Source organism: Tachypleus tridentatus, chromosome 5 (genome assembly GCF_004210375.1).
Source record: "Tachypleus tridentatus isolate NWPU-2018 chromosome 5, ASM421037v1, whole genome shotgun sequence".
NCBI lineage: Eukaryota > Metazoa > Arthropoda > Merostomata > Xiphosura > Limulidae > Tachypleus > Tachypleus tridentatus.
In genome coordinates this window covers 47,383,895-47,408,696 of record NC_134829.1, presented here as the reverse complement: position 1 = coordinate 47,408,696, position 24,802 = coordinate 47,383,895, and the positions used below count along the sequence as shown (strand labels likewise).

Genomic DNA, 24,802 nt, shown 5'->3' with positions numbered 1-24,802 from the left:
TTATGGCGGTGGTGGCGGAGGTTACGGAGGTGGTGGAGGATCAGTTGCCCTTGGACTCCTTGCTGTACCTTTATCATTGAACTCAGGAGGTGGAGGTGGAGGTGGTTATGGTAAAGGTGGCGGTGGAGGTGGTTATGGAGGGTGGTGAAGCTAAGGTAGGTGTAGTCACTCAACTTGGAATGAGTCAATTTATCCGGCACAACGACTCAATGTAAGTCATAGGTAGATATTAAGTGATATAGCAGTTAAGTTCTCCAAAGAGAAACTTATAAGTTAGTAGTTGGTTTTCACAACTGTAGAACTTATACAGACAAAGCATGTGATTTCCACTCGTCTAAATTGTTAACCATATTACAATAATACAAATAACACATAAACAGTGTGATTAACATAACACAACAATAAAATATTTTCTTAGCAGTTTCATACTATGTTGAAACTTTTTATTCTATTTAAAAACAGTTTTTAGCTATGTTTCTGTACTACGAAATATGAATTTCTTAAAGAATAATCAATGTAAGATTTAGAACATTTTTGGTATGATAGATAACTAAGTACTAAAAATAAATAAATGAATATATCTTTTGTTTCAGCTCTGGTTTTCTTTGAAGAAAAAGAACTTTTCATTGATTGGTTGAGCAAGAATGTGCATCGCGTCCTCTAGTGATGAAAAAACTCAATTATGTTTTCTAGATTTTCGTACATGCTCGGTACAACCGGATATTTTAAAATGAAGAATAATTGCATTTGTTTGATATAGGAGTTACATTAAAAAAATTGCTTTGATGTATAAAATTGGAATATTTTCTCTATTTGTATGTTTCGTCTTATATATAAGAAATAAACCAAGTTAACAGCCAAACCTTCTCTTATGCATTGCTTTCTGTATTAAAAAAAACACTTTAAGGCATTTTTGTGCCGTGTTTGGATCAAATTAGTTTTATGTAGAATAGTTACTGAAACACTAGTGCCATCTAAAACTTAGAAACGTTATATTCTACGTCTTTTAAAAACGAAAACTATAGCAGTATGTTAATTGTTATGTTTCTTATTATTACAAAAGTAATTAAATGTATGTCACACACAGAATGATAGAACAACTACGTATATCTGAGTATTTGTATAGTTATATTTTACCATTTATACAATATACACAGGTTCTCACTACGTACAAAATCTGTATAAATTATGTACAGATCTCGTCATATGCAGATATATCTGTTTTAGTATTATAAAAATTATGTCCGTACACAAACCAGATACAGTATCTGTATTTCAATATGTACAGATTTTTACTATACGCAAGTCCTGTCACTAAGTACAAGCCTTCGTCATATACAGGTTTGACGGTTGTGTTAGAGCACCGGCCTGGCCAAGTGGGTCAAGGCATGCGACTCGTAATCTGAGGGTCGTGGGTTCGAATCCCCGTCGCACCAAACATGCTTGCCCTTTCAGCCGTGGGGACGTTATAATGTCACGGTCAATTCCACTATTCATTGGTAAAAGAGTGGCCCAAGAGTTGGCGGTGGGTGGTGATGACTAGCTGCCTTCCATCTAGTCTTAGACTTCTAAATTAGGGACAGCTAACGCAGATAGCCCTCGTGTAGCTTTACGCAAATTCAAAACAAACAAACTTTTGTGTTCGTGATGACGAGAAACCCACTTGATGTAAAAATGTATTCTGAAGACTTTTAATTAAGTTTTTAATACCCGTACTAGCCGTCTTGAGAATGCATTTGGTGTTGGTGTATGGAGGCTTCCGTCATATACACACTAGGTATTATTAGTTCGTATAAGTATTTGTTATGTTGAGATTTGTTTGTTTACACGCCATTTGTAGATTTCGTGCCAGTCTGTAAATTCTTATCCACATGCAAATTTGGTCGCAGTTGTATATGTCTTTATGATGTACAAAATAAGTTTCTTAATTTATATAGGTTTTCACTATATAAAACGCAAATAGTTTAAGTCCAACACAAATATACGTGTATCTACTGTCGTCAGTTAGCTTGTTTGTTTTGGAATTTCGCACAAAGCTACTCGAGGGCTATCTGTGCTAGCCGTCCCTAATTTAGCAGTGTAAGACTAGAGGGAAGGCAGCTAGTCATCACCACCCACCGCCAACTCTTGGGCTACTCTTTTACCAACGAATAGTGGGATTGACCGTAACATTGTAACGCCCCCACGGCTGGGAGGACGAGCATATTTGGCGCGACCGGGATGCGAACCCGCGACCCTCAGATTACGAGTCGCACGCTTTAACACGCTTGGCCATGCCGGGCCTGTCAGTTAGCTTTAAAGTCTATAAATAAACATAAACTAAGGGTAATGACAAAAAATAACTGTCGATACGAAGATAATTCTCTTTGTGATACTCAAAATCACTTTATAAAAACAGTTTTGTTGAGTACACAACTGACAGAACACACAGTTTGTACATTGGAAGGTTTAAGTTTTTCCACGTCTGAAACAGTAAGACTGGTCTGTGTCTAACAACTGTACCAATATAAACATTTAGTAAAACCACAACTTATCTTAAGTGTTAGCTAAACAGAATAAGTTCAATGAAACGGTCAGTTTGTATTATTTTTTGCTTTATTATAAAAGCTGAATATTATTGTATATTGTTTAGCCTACTTGTTTGTATTAACCGTGTGATTATCAGAAACTTTGACTGAGATGGTTTGTTTACTTTGTAGTCAGTGAGAAATAACAAGCACAGACTTGTTGGTTTCATCATCTTACAAAAGTTTTAATACAATTTTATGTGCCTCTAACTACAAATACAGAGGTTAAGTGTGTTATATTAAAACTATTGGGAAGTTTCAACACCTCGTTACAGTCCATGTTGCAATGTTCAGTCATGCTCTTTCTGACGACTGTACATTTTAACAAAAGCCCTGAAGCGCAATTTTTATTTAAAATGCTACATATTTATGCTGTCATGTAGAAGGCACACCATTCCTTCCTGTACACTTTCCATAATATATTATGCACGAAGACGAACGTTTTTCAACGCCTGTTTTAATAGTTCATTCTCACAGAAATATATAAGCTACTGCGTCCAGCGAGTTAACCGGTGTACCTTTGTGTGAAATATCAAAAATACCCATTTCATTCTTTAATGGATTGACGCATCCGACGATTGAACCTATGACATGACTGAAAGCCTTACTGTGGTGAGCCCATATCCTGATGACCTTGTTTTCAGACGGAAATTATTCTTAGTCAGGTTTCGCCCTGCTGTCTGAGAAATGTGGTCAGTTATTGCCATTGACCCTTGTGTTCATAGATTCTCTCCTGTTTTAAGACACATTTCCTTACTACCTCTGGCATAAGACTTGGTACAAGTATTTTTTGTGGTCCCGGTACCCTAAGCTGATCCACATTCATTATTCTTTCCAATATCATTAAGGAATATCCTCCTCTTGAAAATTCTAAATCCCCGTTATGAAAACAATATTACAATCTTAATGTAGGAATTTTTCGTCCCCAAGGGCGCTCACTTGCCCTTCTCAAAAGCGATCAATTTTGATCCTATCACCTTCGTAACGTCAAACAATGTCGTATGCACTTCTGATCCATTCGGTTTCATAGCGACCTTATATCAGATGCAGTTGACATACGTGACTTTTTAGATTTGTATATTTCATTGTGTTTTCATATGTTGTACTCAAATCCTTCTATGATACCTTTCGATGCTTATTAAATTTACCTTAGAAGTAAATTTGTTTGATATTTAGAGTTTTTATAGCCTGCATTGTTCACTGGAATTATAGTTTACTCTTTCTATCAGTATCTGTGTACAAAGTTTAAAATATTGGCCGGATAGAGAGCTTTATCAGTCCAGTAACAAAGTTGTCTAAATTTCCTGTAATTTGAAATATTTTATTGTATATCAAATATGATGCAGATACTCCAGTATGAATTACGTACACTAAAATAAAAATAACGTAGAAGTTTCTATACACAAAAGGAAAGACAAAATCCAACACCAGAAAACTTTAGCTATTCAACATCTCATGACTCCAATAACTCATCATAACTCACCTAAAGACATTATATTATCAAGGTCAATAAAAACATTAGTTCCCCAATGTTTAATACGTCTGTATGTCACAGCTGAAGCTTCGCTCTTTTACAACTAGATAGAATTAAGTTTATTCATATATACTCTGACATTTTTTCTAACTTTTTCGTAAGAGTATTCTGTGTATAATGTGATATTTTGGTTGACATTCGGGAAAGTCACAAATACGGCAACGATCACAAATTAATATAACTTTGGCCCTGTGTCTCCTCTCACTTCTGGGAGAGTTGAGTCCATCTCAAAGGGTGACACAGATATTTGTACAAAATGGTATGAGCTGGGGAGTTTTATTCGTACAAGTGTTATTTGAAATAATCAGTGACTTATGTACTTTGAGTTCTGTTATGTCTCACCTTAACTTCATGTCTGAATTTTGGTGGTAAATAAAAATTCCTTTTGTGTTTTTCTTGTATGGCTACGACATATAAGAATTTTTGTCTTTGTTTTGTATAGCTGTAAAGACGGTCATAGAAAACTCTTCGTTCAGCAGCCAATAAGTAAAACACATACACAACACATTACTTTAAGCAAAGGTTTTATTCTGTTTCTTTGTTTGTGTGTTTCTTTCCTTTGTTGTCAGAATTTGACTTATTCTCTGCTGTACATTTTCTAAAACTAAGTTTTCCAGATACTTTTGGACGTATATTCTTGATATCAGACGTTCTGAATACCAAGAGGAGAGAGAAGTTTTGGTTATCAAGAAAAAATGATAAACCTTCAACTTTTTTAGTATATTATGAATGAATAAAAACACAGTAATATCATGTGGTAGATGTCATTGTAAGCAAGGTAACTCTCACAAAGAATCGAAGGTTTCCAGCTACCAAGATCATTCAAAGCCTTTCATACAATCTCGTCTTTAACAACGAGCATGTTATCAACCAGTTGATGTGTATTTTTATATCTCGAGATGACTGATGTGGGTGTTAAAACAGAGAATGATGTTTCGACCTTCTTAGGTCATCTTCAGGTTAATCTCTTTGTTACTTGAAAATGACCTAAGAAGGTCGAAACGTTGTTCTCTACTTTGCTTTAATAAAAGGTTTAATATCCATAGCAGCCGTCTTGGGAAACGTTTTTACTTCAAGTGAGTTTCTCTTCATCACGAATTATATGAATTTTGTGTCTGTTTGTTATAGCATCTACCTGTTTGACGAACTTTTCTTCGTTATGACGTACTAACAATGGCTGCGGACATTGTTGTAGAGGGCATAATCCTATGAGCAGATCTATTATATAGGTAACTTAACAATGGCGCTATGAGTGAATAAATGAACTGAAATGACCAGTGTTAAGGCGTCTTTCTAGTCTTCCAACTTTCAATTTGTTTGGTCTGCCAGAGATCCTGGTTCCAAGCGTGATGAATTAACATCTTGAAGAAATATAATAATAATTTATACAATGTCATTCGCCCCATTTGTATCACGTCAAAAACCAAAACGCGCCAGAGTTTGTGATCTCTGAGGCGAGACGGATTCCGTCTGTCAGTGGACTCAGTGTCGCTTCGCTACTTTATTTATCATACCAGTAAAGTAAGTTTTTTTTTATTTTGTGCTGTACTGAGAGAGAGGGGACCTTAAAAAGGTCGATAAAGTAAAAACTATGCTATAAAACTTTCTGAAAGAACAAAACTCACTGTCGTTTAGTTTTTATTCTGTGTGACTTTCAGTAACACGATGTTCACGGGAAATAACATCAGCACATAAGATGATTTGGTTTACCTATTGATTAAAGTTATGAAAATCTTTATGTATCCGAATTTTAAACCTATTAATCTAACGTGTTTCACGGAAAATACTGGTTACGGTTACTATAAACTTAGCCAGTGTTTCTCACACATTCAACTTCAAACAGATAAACAAATTCGAAACCGATGGCCAGATACATTAACTTAAATGCTGTCAAACTTCACTTATTCGCGCTGCTTTTAAAAATACACAGAGAACGAATATTGTCGAATAAAACATGCAATTGGATACTTACCATAATCCGGCGAAGATTGGATAAAAGAGAGTCCATCTTGGAAGGTCGATGTTCATTGGCCATCTTTTCTTAATCCTGACCGGTAATTCTACACCATTTAAATTTCAGATTATCAAAAAACATCAAGAAACAATATGAATATTATAGCACTTGTCACGTGCTCAGTGTTTTCCCATCAAACGATTTCACGAGAAAAATCAGGTTTTGTTACAATGGATTTTACATCAAATTTCTGTCACTCTACACCATCATTTTGATAAAAACACGAAAATATTTTCTTACTACGAGTTCACGTATGTGAAATAATCAAAACTGTTAAGTGTTTGTTGTTTTTTTTTCTGTTTAACAACTTTACAAGAACGATCAGGTAGTTTCAGAAAATCACAATGTCACATGAAAATTACTGAAAACGTCAAATCTTCTTGAGCGCGGGTTCTCTTTGAACAACATTGCTATCTTACCGTCATGACACACCGAAGCATGGCAAATAGCTACGTTTCTACTTCTAGCACGTGGACTTGGGAGGTTACGAAACCGGCACATTTTTATTGCAATCTTCTGTAGCCTTGATCTAACCGTCAGCTAGAACCCTTTATCCCCCGTTTGGGTTTTTCTTGTTATTCACGTGAGTTCTTGCCTCATTTCACTGAAAACAATGTCAAGAAATCAGTGTGTAAACCTTTCGAGATTTTTTTATAATTATAAGAAATAAACTCGTGTAATTTTTACACATACATAAAATATGCACAGAAATACATGAGCCTAGCGTGACATTTTCAAACGAACAAACAAACAATTAAAACAAATCAACTTAAACCGACAACAAATAAAAAAAAAAGCACAAGGAAAAATGTTCTACAAAAATGGAAAATGTAGCCATCCATACACACACAAAATTACATTTTGTGGACCTAACACGTGCCACTAATATCAAGATGTGGTTACCATTTCGAAGATAACACGTACATGAAACAGATTACAATCAACGTGTCAACACTTGAAGTTCATTTCAACCACTGAACAGAGATACAGTGGGGCAGGAACCCGTGGGCGCGGCGTGTCTTTACTTTGTTTTTTTAGTTGGAACGCCACTATTTCAAACTAATCTCACTTTACACGTTCCAAAACATTCTTGTTTAGTACTATACCAGTGCCACCGACGTAATAAAAACAAAAACCACATTAAACTTTCTTCAATGGAAAACAGCTACAAGTATATAGTTAAACTAACTACAGCTTTGTAATTTTGGTTCATAATATATTGTCTTAGTTACGAAACCATATCTTTATAACAATAATTAAAGGAATAAAGTTTTAAATTTGAGTATCATTGGAAGATATATATATTCATTTTTGTTACACTTGTTTCAGAACTTACCAGGAAGGCTATATGAATCAATTGTTCCTAATTTTCAGCTGATATACCAGAGGGGAGGCCTGGCATGGCCTAGCGCGTTAAGGCGTGCACTTCGTAATCTGAGGGTCGCGGGTTCGCACCCGAGTCGCGCCAAACATGCTCGCCCTCCCAGCCGTGGGGGCGTTATAATGTGACGATCAATCCCACTATTCGTTGGTAAAAGAGTAGCCCAAGAGTTGGCGGTGGGTGGTGATGACTAGCTGCCTTCCCTCTGGTCTTACACTGCTAAATTAGGGACGGCTAGCACAGATAGCCCTCGAGTAGCTTTGTGCGAAATTCCAAAACAAACAAACAAACAAACTATACCAGAGGGAAGGCAGCTAAACGACAAAGGTTACGCCATCTCTTGTTTGATTCAGTAAAAGGATTTAACAGTCACTCTTATAGCGCACCTACCGCTCCAAACTGTGGATGTATTTTTAGTGTAACGGGCTGTGAATATAAACCTGGGATTCACAGCCCGATCCTACTAATCATCTGACCACGCCTGGTTCATACTTGATTCATCTTTGAATAAAACAGGAACTTATTAATATGTCCATTCCTATGCTTTATAATTCTGTTTAATTTCTTATCAAGTGTCTAGTTCCGCTCGTTATGGTCTGAATCGGTCACTGGTGGTGGAAGTCTACAAACCGTAACTCGTACGTTTGTTTTGGAATTTCGCGCAAAGCTATACGAGGGTTACCTGCGCTAACTGTCCCTAGCTGTCGAACAGTCCATTATTTCATCAGAATATCACCTAGCATGTCCAAATCGACTAGTAATCCTGTGTTTTATTTTATATATGGCGTGTTGAAAGTTTCTGTGGAGGTTCTTGGCTGTGTTACTTCCAGTTTCCTTATGTGTACGGCCTGGCACGGTCAGGTGGTTAAAGCATTCGATTCGTAATCCGAGGGCCGCGGGTTCGAATCCCATTTTAGTCGCGGGGGCGTTATAATGTGATGATCAATCCCACTATTTGTTGGTAAAAGAGTATCCCAACAGTTGGCGGTGGATGGTGATGAGTTGCTGCCTTCCCTCTAGTCTTACTCTGCTAAATTAGGGACGGCTAGCGCAGATAGCCCTCGTATAGCTTCGCTCGAAATTCAAAAGCAAACAAACTTATGTGTACCAGTCTGTCTCAGTCAAAAATGGCATATCAGTTTAACACATCACAACACACAGAGTTAAAAGCTGTTTTGCGCTATTTTGGATCATACATTTAATTTTATGATATTTGATAGCTCTCTTATGAAAGGTCAGGTCAAGGTCACTCGTTAGTTAAAACAAAACAACGTTTTTCCTATAACGAGAGTGTGGTAGCAAAAGATAGCCACCAGGGAAATAATTAATATAGAGTTAAAATCCGTTCACTCTCACAAATCAATGCAGATTTATTTTCCTCATAACTATCTTTATTAATCTAGTACAGATTTCAAGCACTAGGTGTACAAGTGTCAGATAATGACCTTTCGCTTTGTCAGCTTCTGACGCTTAACACAGTAAGATATTTTTGATGACAAGGAACTCACTTTGTAGTAAGAGTTTGGAGATGTTGTCTGAGTGATCAAGACAGCTTTATTATAAATCTATAAAAATATTGTGTGGAAACGTTCTGTAGTTATAATATAGTTTTCTTCGTAACCCATTCAACACTTCTTCAAACTTTTATTAACTAAGATACTTTGTCTTTAACACACAACCAGTGTCACAAATAACGATTTTAAAACTGACAGACTTGATGAAAATCATGATAGCAAAACTCATTAGAAAAACAACCAACTTATGTCTTGTCAATGACTGATCATTTTTCCCAAATTTTGAAGATTGAGAGTCTTTGTCTTAGAGGCAGTTAAGCTGCACGTGTTAACTAATAAACTGAAAATGTGTGAACCTCAAGGAATTTGAAATAAAAATGTTTTGCTTCCAAAGATTCCCTTAGTTCTCCAATCTGCTGAGTACTTTGGGATGACGAGAAACCCAGTTGAAGTAACAATGTATCCCGAGACGGCTGGTGTGGGTATTAAAACTTTTATTAAATTAAAGTAGAGAACAACGTTTCGACTTTCTTAGATCATCTTCATGTTAACATCTTTGTTAACCTAAAGTTGCTCTTTACTTTAATATCCACACCAGCTGTCTTGATTGTTTGTTTGTTTTTTGAATTTCGCGCAAAGCAACTCGAGGATTATCTGCGCTAGCCGTCCCTAATTTAGCAGTGTAAGACTAAAGGGAAGGCAGTTAGTCATCACCACCCACCGCGAACTCTTGGGCTACTCTTTTACCAACGAATAGTGGGATTGACCGTCACATTATAACGCCCCCACGACTGAAAGGGCGAGCATGTTTGATGCGACGGGGATTCGAACCCGCGACCTTCAGATTACGAGTCGCACGCCTTAACCCACCTGGCCATGCCGGGCCTAGACGTCTTGAAAAACATTGCTACTGTGTACTTACTGTTTAACAAATATGAAATGAGGCCTTTGATGCGGGTGAATTTTGTAATTCGAATTGATTGAACTTTGTATCTTGACAAACCACATGCATAAGGAAAAGTGCAAGATGTTTTATGTTTCCATTGAATAGACTTCAAAAGATTTAATACCACGAGAGTGTTTGGAACTTAACTACTGTCTTTCACTGGCTGTGAATATATATAGACGAATAATCATTTCTATACACGAATTTACGAGGTCGTAAAAAGAAATTTTCTAATAAATAACAAGAAGAAAGGTCCACTGAGACTGAAACGATATACATATTCGACCTTTCTTTCTCAAACTGTTACGAAATTCTATTAGAACACACTGTATTACACCCAAATGGGCGTAGCTACCCAACATGAATATGTGTCAAAGCATATTGTTTTCGAATATCAGTGTTAACTGCTGTGCCCGATTATATCTAGCTACCATGCTTAAGTAACTATTTGTGATCAAACGTGAAACGCAGGGCATGCATATAAACGATCTTTAAGCAGTCCATAAATCGTGAAACAGTTAGGTATACTTTCTCACTAGCCTACTTAAATATCTTCGCTCGTAAATTTAACCTAAACAAGAGGATGGAGGACCATTGACTAAACATTTCTCTTTTATGACTTTCACGTCTGTGTCTCTTACAAAAAAAAAGTTTGGAAAAAGACCACTTTGTTTAAGAGGCACTCTCAGTGGTACTGTAATCATGTGATTGTGTGGATATGAGTCACACGTAGAAAGATCGAATTGTAATCTGAACAATGCAAGCTCAGACTTGAACTGTAAAGAATTCCAGATGGCCCCTTGACGTCGTTAAATTTATCTTTTAAAAAAATGTATTTTTTGTGTTTAAGATAAAAATGTCGTATAACTATTTCGCGATCACGGTTGTCGCGGTAAAACGGCTCAAACTGAGGGGAGGAATTGTGGGGAAAAGAAAAGAAATTTCAGCGAATTATTTTGAACATTATTTACCTGGTAAGAATGTTCTGTTTCTCTTCTGGCAGGCCTTGGCATGGCCTAGCGCGTAAGGCGTGCGACTCGTAATCCGAGGATCGCGGGTTCGCGCCCGCGTCGCGCTAAACATGCTCGCCCTCCCAGCCGTGGGGGTGTATAATGTTACGGTCAATCCCACTATTCGTTGGTAAAAGAGTAGCCCAAGAGTTGGCGGTGGGTGGTGATGATTAGCTGCCTTCCTTCTAGTCTTACACTGCTAAATTAGGGACGGCTAGCACAGATAGCCCTCGAGTAGCTTTGTGCGAAATTCCAAAACAAAAATTCTCTTCTGGCTTCAGGCTGTGGTTGCCTGTGAGAAAAACATCTCCCTTCCCCTGGAGTGCTTCAGCCACCTACTTTCTTTATATAGCACTGTCTTAAAAATATATATCAATACAGTCAAAGGTAAAAAGACTCATTGTGTTAATCTAAGTGTGACTTTTTTTTCTCTCCCCATTATAAACATCCCGATCCTAGCGCTCTCTAGTAGCAACAATTTCCTAACGCAATAAGCTCTGGTGAATTTTTCTCAAAACAAAGTGATTTTTCTGCTCGTTACTTTTTAACAACTCGTTGACTGAGGAAAAAAATTTCGTATTTTATGTAATTTCCTCAACGTAGTTTTAAAATATTACAGAATTACACAAAAAGTTTCCATTTACACCATTACTGCAAATCTTTTATAGAGGTATTTGTTATTTTTCACTTACGGTAATTAATTAATTAATTACGATAATTTAATTCTTGATTACATCACAAATTATATCTTTTTTCTAAAGAGAGGGTGCGGTTAATTTTACATTTGAAATCAACTAATTAAGGTGTTATATACATTTCACAAGAATTTAACTCGTTAAAATCAATGTCTATCATACTTGAATTATTTATCAACGTTACTATACTTAAGTCTAAAATGTGTCACCAGAGGGCGAGTATACAAAGATACGCTGTGAATGTTATTATTGAAAAACGTTACGTGTTTTTTTTTTTTATGTACAAACTCAAACAAGGCTATATCAATACTTGCATATATCAAAGCTTAATGATCGTGGATATGTAATCACACTTAGGGCTATTTGTTTTACTTTTTTAAAATATAATAAAGTGCCTGGTCATTCGATAAAAATCAGAGTATAGAACAATTCATAAACATTTCTGTAGTGTATAAGGTCTGGCAAAGATGGAACCTTAGACTTAAAACGAACATACCTTATTCTTATACGACAACTTCAGTTATTTTTATGCTTAAAAAGCGTTTAGCATAACTAATTTGACGAAAACCTAACCTTATTTTTATTATCAATGAACTTTTTTTTTTAATGAAACAACTTGAGTTAAATTCATGATTACGTCTCTACTGTATGAGTTAGAAACATGTAATTTTGATGTTCACTCTGTTACGTTAAGGAGACACAGCTAATATTAATAAGGGTAAAAAGATAAGAGTACACACTCGGATCAGATCAGTTCGTTTGAAGAGATAGAAAGTTTTTATCAACTTTAGAGGCTTAGAGTATTGCTGAATATTCCACTGCAGGTAGTGGCACAGTGCGAAAACACTAGTGTCAAAGCAATTACGTATCCTGTGGGTGTGAAAATAACTTAACATTTATTTTGTGAAGCTTATAAATCGATAACGTAAATATGTTATTTAGAGACAAACACAAAATGTTATGGCTATCTCAGCAGCTAGCCCGATGTAGCTTTGCTATAAGAAAACACACATATTTATATCTAATCAACTGTAATAAATAGCTATGTAATGTGGTCAACATCTTTAAACAAATTATACAAAGTTTAAGAATAGTTTCTTCAACTCAACATTAACCTATATAAGATAGACATATTCGCCATCTGGTCTACCCACTTTATTTTTTCTCATCTAACTATCCTGTTTATCATTAAACCACTTAGTTTAGCTTGGAAACAAGTTGTTTGGGTGTCAAACCTGGAACTTCACTATTTCAGTTATTTCGTTTAATCTTTCGTTTAATTTAAAACATTCTTTTATCGTTTCAAGTTTGAGAGATTAGCGAAGATCTACAATAGAGATGTTTATTCTAATGCTGATGAAAACCAACTTTGGAACAAGTTGTTAAGCACGTCTCATACAATAACTTTTCTCAAACTTTTGATGACTGAGGAACCATATCTAAGAAAACGTTTAAAATGGTTGAAATATAAAAATCAACACGAGCTTGTTTATAGTAGCAAAAGAGGTTAAATAATGAATTATATACCTATCATAGGATAGTAATAAGCAAACGAGAAAGGGCGTGTTTCTCGACAGTCGGTTTGTAACTTACCGTAAAGGACACTTGGTTTACAACTCTTGCGTGGGGTAAGTATCAGTCATTACAACTCTACTCTTGTGGTCGGTGAGATTTCGAAAGAAGTATTTCTCGTGCCTTACACGCGTGCAACTTCAAGTTGTGGCAGGAGAGATCACGTGAGTTAGCGCACGCGATTTGACGCGTTAGTTCTACTGCACTACGTCTTGCTCAAGGTTGCTACTGGCGACGATTGTGAGACCAGAAGTTACACAAAGGGCGTTAACTCATCAAATGAAGAGAGGAACAGAATATGAAAAATGTAAGGGCTAACGAAGAAAAGGAAGAAGGAACAGATATTAAAAACAAGAAAGAATAGAACAAGTAATAAAACTACAGCCATTCAATGGTATCAGCTATAGAACCTTTTTTATTTTTCTCTCTCTAAGGAACAAAAAACGTTTTGTTACCCTAATGTTTCGGCTTGACACTTTCATCACGAGGATGCCTCAAGTTGGATGAACAGAATGAACGAGTCGGGAGGTCAGCTTTAGGTATGATCCAGAGAAGGATAGGTCATTAATCTGGAAGAAACGGTTGGAAAAAAAAAGGCAGAGAAGAGGACAACGTGTGAGGAACATTAAGAAGTTAGACAATATATCAAAGCTCAATTACTAAAGAAAAGACTGAGGAAGTATTGGAAACAAAAAATAAAATAACAACAAAAGGATTTGTTTTATTGTTTTGGAAGAAATATGTAAAGCTACTGCACTAAACTTGCAATACTGTGTACTTTCATGGTACAAAACTCCTGAAATACTGTACATTTTTACTGCACAACCTTCTAAGTACTGTGTATTTTTACCGCACAACCTTCTGAATAGTGTGTATTTTTACTGCACAAACCTCTGAATACTGTGTATTTTTTACTGCACAAAACCTCTGAATACTGTGTATTTTTACCGCACAACCTTCTGAATAGTGTGTATTTTTATCGCACAACCTTCTGAATAGTGTGCATTTTTACCGCACAACCTTCTGAATAGTGTGTACTTTTACCGCACAACCTTCTGAATACTGTGTACTTTTACTGCACAAACCTCTGAATACTGTGTATTTTTTACTGCACAAACCTCTGAATACTGTGTATTTTACTGCACAAACCTTTGAATGCTGTGTATTTTTAGTGCACAATCCTCGTAACACGGTGTATGTTTGCTATACAAACCTGAGAATTTGTTGTTGTTTTGAATTAAGTGCAATGTTACACAATGAGCTATCTGTGTTCTGCTCACCACGGGTATTGAAACACGGTTTTCAGCGTTGTAGGTCTGCAGACGTAACGCTGTGTTACTGGGGGGAACAGAGATATTTTTATTTCACAGTATGAAACCTCTGCATAATGTGTATTTTTGTTGCGTAAACCTCAAGGAAATGCGTATCTTTACTGTGTAAACTTTTACCTTTCATTAAGTAATATGTTTTATTATTAGTTTTTTTTTTTTTTTCCATTTCGTGATGTTGTTTGAAAACCGAATTGTGTGAACACGAAGTGGCACAGTTAAACTCACACATCCACTTTGTTATTATATAACCTGTTTACGAAGCCCGTGTTAGGTTAGGCTATCTTCCATTTTCAGGTCTCTTCTTGCATCATTTGAAATATCTGAAGAAGTCCCAGAGAAAGCGAACATCTCTGGTATGTTAACACGCTCTGAGCAACGTTATCCACCCAACCTACGACTGCCAAAACTGGGTAGCGAAATTCAAGGCCAATAACTCCCACAGGGCAAAAAAAAAGAAAAAAGAAGCTAGTTTGGTGGAATGCCACCTATCTAAAAAACATTCCCCATTTACTTACCTTGTCAAACATCTGCCCCTTCCTTATCCACTGACTTTGTCCTCGACATATTTAAATATTTACAGTAACAAACCCCCACCTTTAAAGTTTCGGTGTCTATTTTACGTCACCTTGCAAAATACCAAGATGTATAATTCATTGGAATCTATATTACCGTAACTTCAAAGTCCGTCAACAACGACGAGAAATATACAACGTGAGTAATATGGTCCACTTCCTAAAGCTTAGATTTCTTGCAAATTATAATGTTAAAGCAGTTATTAAAACACTGTATGGAATTAGCCTATTTTTACTGCCCGGAAAATAATCGTATAGCAACAACATTCTAAACGCCATACTTACGGATTTTAAAATCGCAGCCTGATAATTTACTTGTTATCACAAGAGAATCATTGAATTTTGAAAGAGTGCACTGATAAGATTGGAGAATTCCAACTTGATGATACGGCATTAAAATGTTTAAATCGTTAAACTTCCTGACTGGGCTCTGCATGGCCTGGTGGTCATGGCGCTTGACTTGTAATCTGAGGGTCGCGGGTTCGAATCCCCGTCGCACCAAACATGTTCGCCCTTTCAGCCGTGGAGGCGTTATAAATGTGACGGTCAATCCCACTATTCGTTGGTAAAAGAGTAGCCCAAGAGTTAGCAGCGAGTGGTAATGACTAGCTGCCTTTCCTCTAATCTTACACTGCTAAATTAGGGACGACTAGCGCAGATAGCCCTCGTGTAGCTTTGCGCAAAATTAAAAAACAAACAAACCTTTGCACGGGTTCAAATTTATGACGTATTTTTTTATGTTGCTTTGACAATTTTCATTTTCTTTGTAACGTTTCGACAATATAATTTCCATACATGCCGAAAACATTAAAACCAAATAATTAATTCATGGAACCTTTTCCGGCAGTAAAATGTCTCATCAGTCATGTATCTGGAGTAGATTCTAAACACAAATTATGTTTGTTAACTCTAGGTTCACTTTTATCCCCAAAAATCAATCCGACTTCGATTAAAGTCACCCATATTTATCATTCTACGTTTGAACTTTTCATCCGTCAAAAAACCTATCGAATTATCACATGATAAATTGATTAATAAAAAGGCCTAGAGAGAAACTGGCTCTAACTGTTAATATGGAACTCCCTCCTTTCTGCCGCACCTTTATCGTAAAGGACACAAATAATAAACTACTTTCGTTTAAATAAAATTAATTATTAAATACTCGGCTTGTTCATGACAGTATCTATAATTCAAAACGCAATAGTGAATAATAAAATAGAGATACATACAAAAATAAAAATAATAATTCCATTGTACTTTTTAATGTTCTTTCGTCAGATAGTAAGTAGTAATAACAATAATACATTCCAGTTGTTTCGGGTGCTTTTGTTTGCTTAATAAGTTCGTAACTATTACCCTCGCGTTTGGATATTTCAAAGGATTAGGCAAAGATATCATTTTAATTCGAAATAGTATAATTTTTCTCCGCGAAGTTTCATTTCCATTTATATATATATATATATCGACTTCAAAACTATAGATTTGTTTTCTAGTAGGTGCTTTTATTTGTAATTATTTGACCGTAGTTATACTCACAAAGCTTGGAAGGATAATTATATATATCAAAGATCCTTCCTGAGACACCCTCGCAGGCGCTTCGGCTGTTTTAACTCAACTTTTCTGTCAAACTCTGAAATGTATTTTAAAGCTTCCAATTACCCCGAAAGTGTGTTGTCTGTCAGTCAGGCAGTAGATAATAAAAAGACGTCACATAAGAGACGTTTAACTTTGCAGTTTGTACTCTCTCGACGTCAATGTGTGCATACCATGAATCACGAGAAGAATTATGCACTCTTTAGGCTACAACACAGCATGACATTTGAACATCAAAAGTAAGGAATGAAAATATTTGTTACCCTTAATTTCGGTTTTATTTACTCCTGAAACAGAACACTTTTGGTGACTCTACACAAGTACATCCGGTTTTAAAATACTTAAAAATTAAAAAGTCAGTGTTTTTTTTGTGTGTGTTTTTTCCTTTTAGCAAAGCCACAACGGGCTATCTGCTGAGCCCACCGAGGGTAATCGAACCCCTGATTTTAGCGTTGTAAATCCGTAGACTTACCGCTGTACTAGCGGGGGGTAGTGTTTCTTATCTAAATCTCCTACGATAAGGAATCAATGTATATTTACTAATCTCTTCTTATTAAGACCGGGTGTGGTGTAGCGATTAACATGTTGGTATAGTGTATAGACAAACACCACACCAACATTATTTATAAAATACAATGTGATAACTGCCACGACTTCTATATTGGAGAAACAAGTAGAAAAATGGAAACCAGATTCAAAGAACATAAAAAGTCACCTTCACACGTTTTCGAACACTGCAAGTCAAATAAACACAACATAACCATAGAAAACACTCAAATACTAAATAAAAAACAAACATAAACAAACGTAAAATTAAAGAAGCCTTACTTATACAACAACTTAAACCCAAAATAAACCAATATAAAGGAACGCCTTTATACCTATATTAATATAATAAATAAAATTATATATTCAAACATCTAATACCGCCCTCTACATTTCGACACACAGTTACACAACCCCTTTCAAACATGTGGTCAGCTTCCGTTCAGTTACCTCTTTCTTTGTGAACCTGACGATGACCGAAGAAGGTCGAAACGTTGTTCGCTCTTCTATGTAAAGTGTTTTCTCAGCCCAAACGAGCCGTTTTTTGCATATAGTGTATAGTAAGGTCCAAGGTTCGATATTCCACTGAATATACTATACATTTTCAGCTGTGGACGTGTTATGAGATGACAGTCAATAGATGACAGTCAACCTTATTGAGGACCTTCATGATTTTATTTAAACTTTTCTCGTTAAAAGTAATCATGTAGACGACAGGTGCTGAGAACTTTTTTTTTTTTCCCTCCTGTGTTTAGTAGTTTAAAATTAGGGATAATTATGCTCAATCCATGTCGGTCTGTGACCTACAAGCTTAACCCGTATGTCACATATGATGTTCATTTTGTAAATATTGAAAATATTTTTTTGCAAATATAATTTATTATCCTTAGATCGACAGTTCTCTATAGTGATTACGTTTGGGTAACTTCTATATATCCGTCTATCTAGTGGTTGTGTTTGGGTGAATTTTATATATACAGAGTAGAACAACAATCTCTATGTTATACCGATAAAAGGGATGGAACCTATAATTACCATATCCAATCTGTAAAACATTGAATTTATATCATATTTCTTTCTTTTGTTCCGCGGAGGAACAGCAGTAAATCAACAGAGCTACAACGCTAAGATATGAAGTTTGATTCTTCGCAGTAGAGACAATGGATAGTCCAATAAGGCTCGCCTTTCAGCCATGGGGGCGTTATAATGTAACGGTCAATCCCACTATTCGTTGATAAAAGAGTTGGCGGTGGGTGGTGATGACTAGCTGCCTTTCCTCTAGTCTTACACTGCTAAATTAGGGACGGCTAGCGCAGAACGCTCTCATGTAGCTTTGCACGAAATTAAAAAAAAACAAACAAACCAATAAGGCTTCACTGTAAAACAAAATATTTTTATTTTTGAATGATTATTGACATTTGATATAAATCGTTTCTCAGCCGTTTATACTAAAGAGTTACCAAATACGAAATTATTTAAGTAAAATTAAAATAATTAAACTCAGCGAAAGTTGAAGAACTTATATAAGATATAAGCCATCACTTCACATCATGCGGTCGAACATGAAATCTACATCAGAACGAATTAAGTTGTTTGAATCTAGTAACATTTTATTATCGATTTTCATTGAGAAAACATGTTTCCGAATCACCATTGACTGCGTTGCAAGCAAATGTCATTGTCCTATGACATAATTTTCTCAATAAATTAATCCATCACTGAACCCTGTCCATCTTTTGCCCCTCATCTCTCGGTTGTAAATAACAGTTTTCACTCATGCGCTGCCTACTAAACGCAAATTGCAAAAGGAGTTTATTTCACTAGTTTAAAATCTTTATTTTAAAAGATAATGAACATGACAACACAAACCCAACAACGTAGAACACATCCATCTTGGTTACATATCCATCTTGGTTACATATTTTCCAACAACGAAGAGAGCGTAATTTGACTTTGATACAAAAACCTGTATATAACATGTTAAATATATCACATAATTCTCACAGTTAATGGACAGTATCAGTCGACTCTCTCACATACAGCACTTCAGAAAGTTAGAAAAGAACGCATCTTATTACAAGCAAACCCATACCAAAGCATAAAAAATTGGGTAGTTGTGGAAAGCGGAAACTTTCGGTCAAAGCGAGGACGTATCTAGCCTAAGGAATCTTTGACGGATACATCTGTCCTTGTTGTCGGCAAGACTTATAATGTATGCCTTTATGAATAGTTTTTATATTCGTACTGCCAAAACAAGTAGCTTACATAGACTCAAATATTCTGACTTATAGCTTATAGTGAGTGAGCTTTATCTCTTTACTTTTCGTAGGGATATTTTAATGTAACTTTTTTTAACCATACATTTTTGCATATTCTTATAATTTTTTAAAGTATTATTCCAATCATTTCTGCATTTTATATAAATTCACTCTCTCTCTTTTAGGTTTTTTTTTCTGTTCTAAATAGAGACTCACACAAGTTACAGAATCTTATGATCACAAGGCGTCAAAACTTAGAAGAATATGCAGTCGTATGATCTGGGTTCGAACTAAAACTCAAGATAGAGAAATTAATCTATATCCCTGCATGGTCAGGTAGTTAAGGCGTCCGACACGTAATCTGATGGTAGTGGGTTCGAATCCCCGTCACACTAAACATGGTCGCCCTTTTAGCCGTGGAGGCGTTATAATGTTACGGTTAATCCCACTATTCGTTGGTAGAATAGTAGCCCACGAGTTGACGGTGGTTGGTGATGACTAGCTGCCTTCTCTATAGTCTTACACTGCTAAATTAGTAACAGCTAGCGCAGACAGCCCTCGTGTAGTTTTGCGCGAAATTCAAAACGGACCAAAATAAAACAACTTATTTAGCATAGTTTCATGCCACATTTTAAAAACCATACAAACTTCAACTCACAAGGGTCATTAGTTTTAAAAGTGTGTGTGTGTGTGGATGGAGGGTCCAGGGAAATGTTTAACACAAAAGTTTGTTTTTAATTTTATGAAATTCTACACGAGGATTATCTGCGCTAGCCGTTCCTAATTTAGCAGTGTAAGACTAGAGAGAAGACAGCTAGTCATCATCACCACTCGCTAACTCTTGGGCTACTCTTTTATTAATGAATAGTGGGATTGACCATCACTTTACAACTCCTCCACGGCTGAAAGGGCGATAATGTTTGGTGTGACGGAGATTAAAACCTGCGACTCTCAGATTAGGAGTCGAGTGCCCTAACCACCTCCAGTAGACCATGCCGGGCCGTGGCCAGAAAAGAATTTAAAAATAGCTATATTTTCCCGATTTTCCTTTATTATCCTTTTTACTGTATCTGGATTTACTTCATTAAACAAATTCAACTATATACAGTAACAATATGTTAGTCACATTACACATATGTATAAGTTTTTAACTTTCGGTAGGCTTCTATCAAATAATTCAGTATCTTTACTTTGAAATGTTTGATTTACATTTATGTTGTTGTTCATTTCATATAATCTACATATACATATGAAATACCTGTAATATTTATGGTTTATGTCTGTGTTGATGTTTTTCGAAGTAGTTGTATTTTAACATGCTATAGAACAGATAAGTTTCTGTATCACCCAATAGAGGGAGGTATGTCGCTGAGAATGTTTTGGAACATCTGTTCATAACATATTCGTTCTTCAACTTATGTCACTAAAACATATGAAAAGTAATCGTTTTTATTATATTTTCTCTCTCTCTCTCTCACACGTCTATACTCATTATGAAAAAAAGTAGCAATAAGAGTGAAAATTGGATAGCGCGCGCGCACACAGGTCAATGCTTGAAATAACCTGAAACTGGGTCAAGTTGATGTGGATGTCATTCGCTTAATATGGAGCTTGCTAGCTCTGCGTTCTTAGCTGATCACACGTTGAGTTTTTCATCGCTGAACTTATATAATGTCTTCGTAAAGTACTGAGCCCAGTATGGCCAAGTGTGTTAAGACGTTCGACTCGTAATCCGAGGGTCGTGGGTTTCGAATCCCGGTCGCACCAAACATGCTCGACCTTTCAGCCGTGGGGGCGTTATAATGTGACGATCAATCCCATTATTCGTTGATAAAAGAGTAGCCCAAGAGTTGGCGGTGGGTGCTGATGACTAGCTGCCTTCCCACTAGTCTTACACTGCTAAATTAGAAACGGCTAGCGCAGATAGCCCTCGAGTAGGTTTGCGCGAAATTCAAAACAGAAAAACAAACAAACAATCGTAAAATACTTGTGTCTAGTCTGACTTTGCAGAAGTTAAATGGTTTGTAACGTCCTAAATTTATAAACTTTTCTAATGAAATATTCAATGTTTCCGATTAACCAGCATTCATCACATTTATAGCTTCTGATATTTATAGCGCCCTAACTATAGCAAACCAATAAAATATACTGTCTTTTGTCACTTCACGTTGGTTATATTTATGGGCGTTAGGAGAGTTTCTAAAAAGTTTAGCCTGCACAACAATACAGACGATACACCAGTGTTTACATGCACACATATACATTCGAGAATATTCCACAAAATTTAGGCGGGAGTTTCACAATACACATCTAACAGCATAAGTTACGTGCCTTCGAAATGCAGCTACGGACACTGTACCAAAACAACAACATACAACCACAAACAATGCATGGAAACCAACCAAACAACTATTAACAATGATAAAACAACGAAGACAATTAAGAAGACTATTCATGGCAACAAGAGAACAAGAAATAAAAACACAAATTAACAATGTTAGAAATAAAATTAGAGCAGAAATTAAACAGCTAAAACAAGAGAAATGGGACAACTTGTGTTCCCAACTAAACGAACAAACCGACCCTAGTAAGTTCTGGCTACACTTGAAAAGATTCACAAATGAACTCACGACAAGAAACTTCCCAACATTGGAACATAACAACACCTTAGCCCAAACCAACAAAGAAAAAGCAGAAGACTTCAAACATCAGTTACAAAACACATTACAAAACACACAATGACTCGGACATGAACAACTATTACTACAATATAATAAACAGCCACGTAACAAATAACATAGAATTATATAAACCACACTTCCCAATCAACATTATAAACAGCAACACTAACAATACATATGACTACAATACCCAACTACTCACCAAAAAAATCAAACTAAATGAACTTGAACAAGCAATCAAAAATACAAAAAACAAAACACCGGGAAATGATGGAATACCAACAATTCTTCTCAGAAAAGGCACTCCAAAATTATTTGACCACCTATTAGCCATATTTAATTTATCTCTATACTCTAGATACATCTCAGTTTCTTGGAAACAAGCTAATATATTAATGTTCCACAAAGACGGAAAACCAGCCAATAAATCAAACAGTTATCAACTGATCAGCCTGACCAGCTGTGTTGGTAAAATTATTGAAAGAATAATAAGCAATAGACTCTCCACATTTTTGGAGATTAATTCAGAATTACCAGAGAAACAAAACGGATTTAGAAAATATAGACAAACAACAGATCATTTAATTAGGTTAACTGAAACAATAATAAACAGTTTTAATAAAAAAGAATGCACTGTCGCTTGTTTCTTTGGTATCGAGAAATCATTCGACACTATATGGCACAATCGTCTTTGGTTCCGTATGTATGAAATGGGACTACCGCGAGGAATTATTCACTGGTTATATAACTTTTTGGGAAATAGAAAATGTAGAATAAACGTAGAGGGAACTTTCTCGGAGTTCTTCACTCCAGAAGCTGGTGTTCCTCAAGGAGGGGTGGTTAGTCCTATTCTCTTCATCATGTATGTGAATAATATACCACTTGAAGATCTAAATCATGGATACACGTCACAGTTTGCTGATGATGTAGCAATTTGGAAAAGTGCCCCTACACAAGAAATAGCAGCCACTAACTTACAACCACAACTAAACAAATTAAGTGAATATTGTGAGAAATATAGAATTAAAATAAACACAGCGAAGACACAATTAGTGATATTTTTAAAATCAACGAAACATCAAAAAGTACAACCTCAGATCTACATGAACGGAGAGCTTCTCCAAACTGCTACATCTGCAAAATATTTAGGGTTAACATATGATTCTAAACTTACCTGGATAAAACATGTAAGTAACATAAAAACAAAAATTTGGCGAAGAATAAACTATGCTAGGAGTCTAACTGGTAAAAATTATGGAACAACACCTGAAAACATCATTAAAATATATAAGACATACATTAGACCAGTAATAGACTATGCAGTTCCTGCATGGATTAACGTAAGTGAAAAACAATTGCAAACCAAACTCCAAACATTACAGAATACATTAATTACAACAGCATATAGAGTACCTAAAACCACTTCTTCAAAGTTCATGCACAAATACTCAAATACACATACAATACCAGATGGACTTTTACATAATACAATAAAATATTTTGATAAAAATTGGCGAAAAAAATGAGTTGTTATGTGACCTAGACAGATATTGCATATATAATGAAGAGAGACCTAAACACCTCTCCCCGTTAAATTTGTACGTCAGATTTTTAAGATAAAATCAAGTTAAAAATAAAAATAATAAGTTTAAAAAATAAAAAAATAAATAAATAAATATATATATATATAATAATAATAAACTAGTGCTAAAATAAAGCAGGTCACCTTCTTTCCAGACTAAAAAAACAAACAAAAAACAATATACATGGACATTGCCCTGAAAGGGCCAGAGTGATAAGCATAACTCTAACTCTGGTCCTCTGTATTTACCTTAAATATATTGATAAGTCCACTCAAACACTGTAAAGGAAGGAGGAAGAGGTCTGGTTTACCTAACCCTCCTGGGTATACAAATTTATATACCCAAACACCTGGAGAGAGAGAGTTACGTACATTTCTAAATATAAATTTACCTTCAATAAACATCGATATTATATGTTTATTTTAGTTATTTCGCAGAAACTGCAAAACTGAAAATTTTTATATACCCTCACATGGACCTAATGAACCTCCAAAACAATTTTAGTAAAAATCCATCCACACCCTGCGAAAAGGTTACGTGGACATACAACAAACAGACACTACCATAATACAGGGTGTTCGGAAAGTCACTGAGCAGTTTTGTAATCATATTTTATTCAGTCTATTTCAAACCAGCAACTGATAGCGGTGTTTAGAAACAAAATAAAAAGGATCCAGGCCTGTATTAATGCCAACGGAGGTCACTTTCAACATTGTTTATAATTGTAATTCATATTTACCTCCTGTATTCTATATTGAAACATATCTGTTAATAAATATATGTGCACAGTGACTTTCCGAACACCTTGTATAATGAGTACAGAGGTTTAAATCAACTAATAGATAAATAGTACAAGGGATAAATATTAAAAGAGTTATTATAAAACATTAATATGAAGAAAAATTTAATTTAGATTGTGTTAAAATTATTATTTATATATACGTTTTGTGATAAATATAACATCGTCGTGTCATTTTCAAAAAATTTAAATCGTTCGAATACGTG

At 35.6% G+C, this 24,802-nt stretch overlaps 1 protein-coding gene across 2 annotated transcripts in view; it reads right to left on the bottom strand.

The window, feature by feature from the left end:
- The window catches only part of LOC143251089 (uncharacterized), a 181,802-nt gene extending 157,668 nt beyond the window's left edge, over window positions 1–24,134 (bottom strand). Inside the window, exons 1-2 of one of the 2 annotated variants that reach the window (XM_076502452.1) lie at window positions 24,046–24,134; window positions 6,074–6,719 (exon numbers count right to left, since the gene is read on the bottom strand). In XM_076502452.1, coding sequence (XP_076358567.1) covers window positions 6,074–6,136 — 63 coding nt within the window. In that variant the 5' untranslated portion in view covers window positions 6,137–6,719; window positions 24,046–24,134. Of the gene's footprint in view, window positions 1–6,073; window positions 6,720–13,254; window positions 13,428–24,045 lie in introns of those variants that run through there. The other variant, XM_076502451.1, reaches the window with a different exon arrangement.
- Window positions 24,135–24,802: the final 668 nt, after the last annotated feature.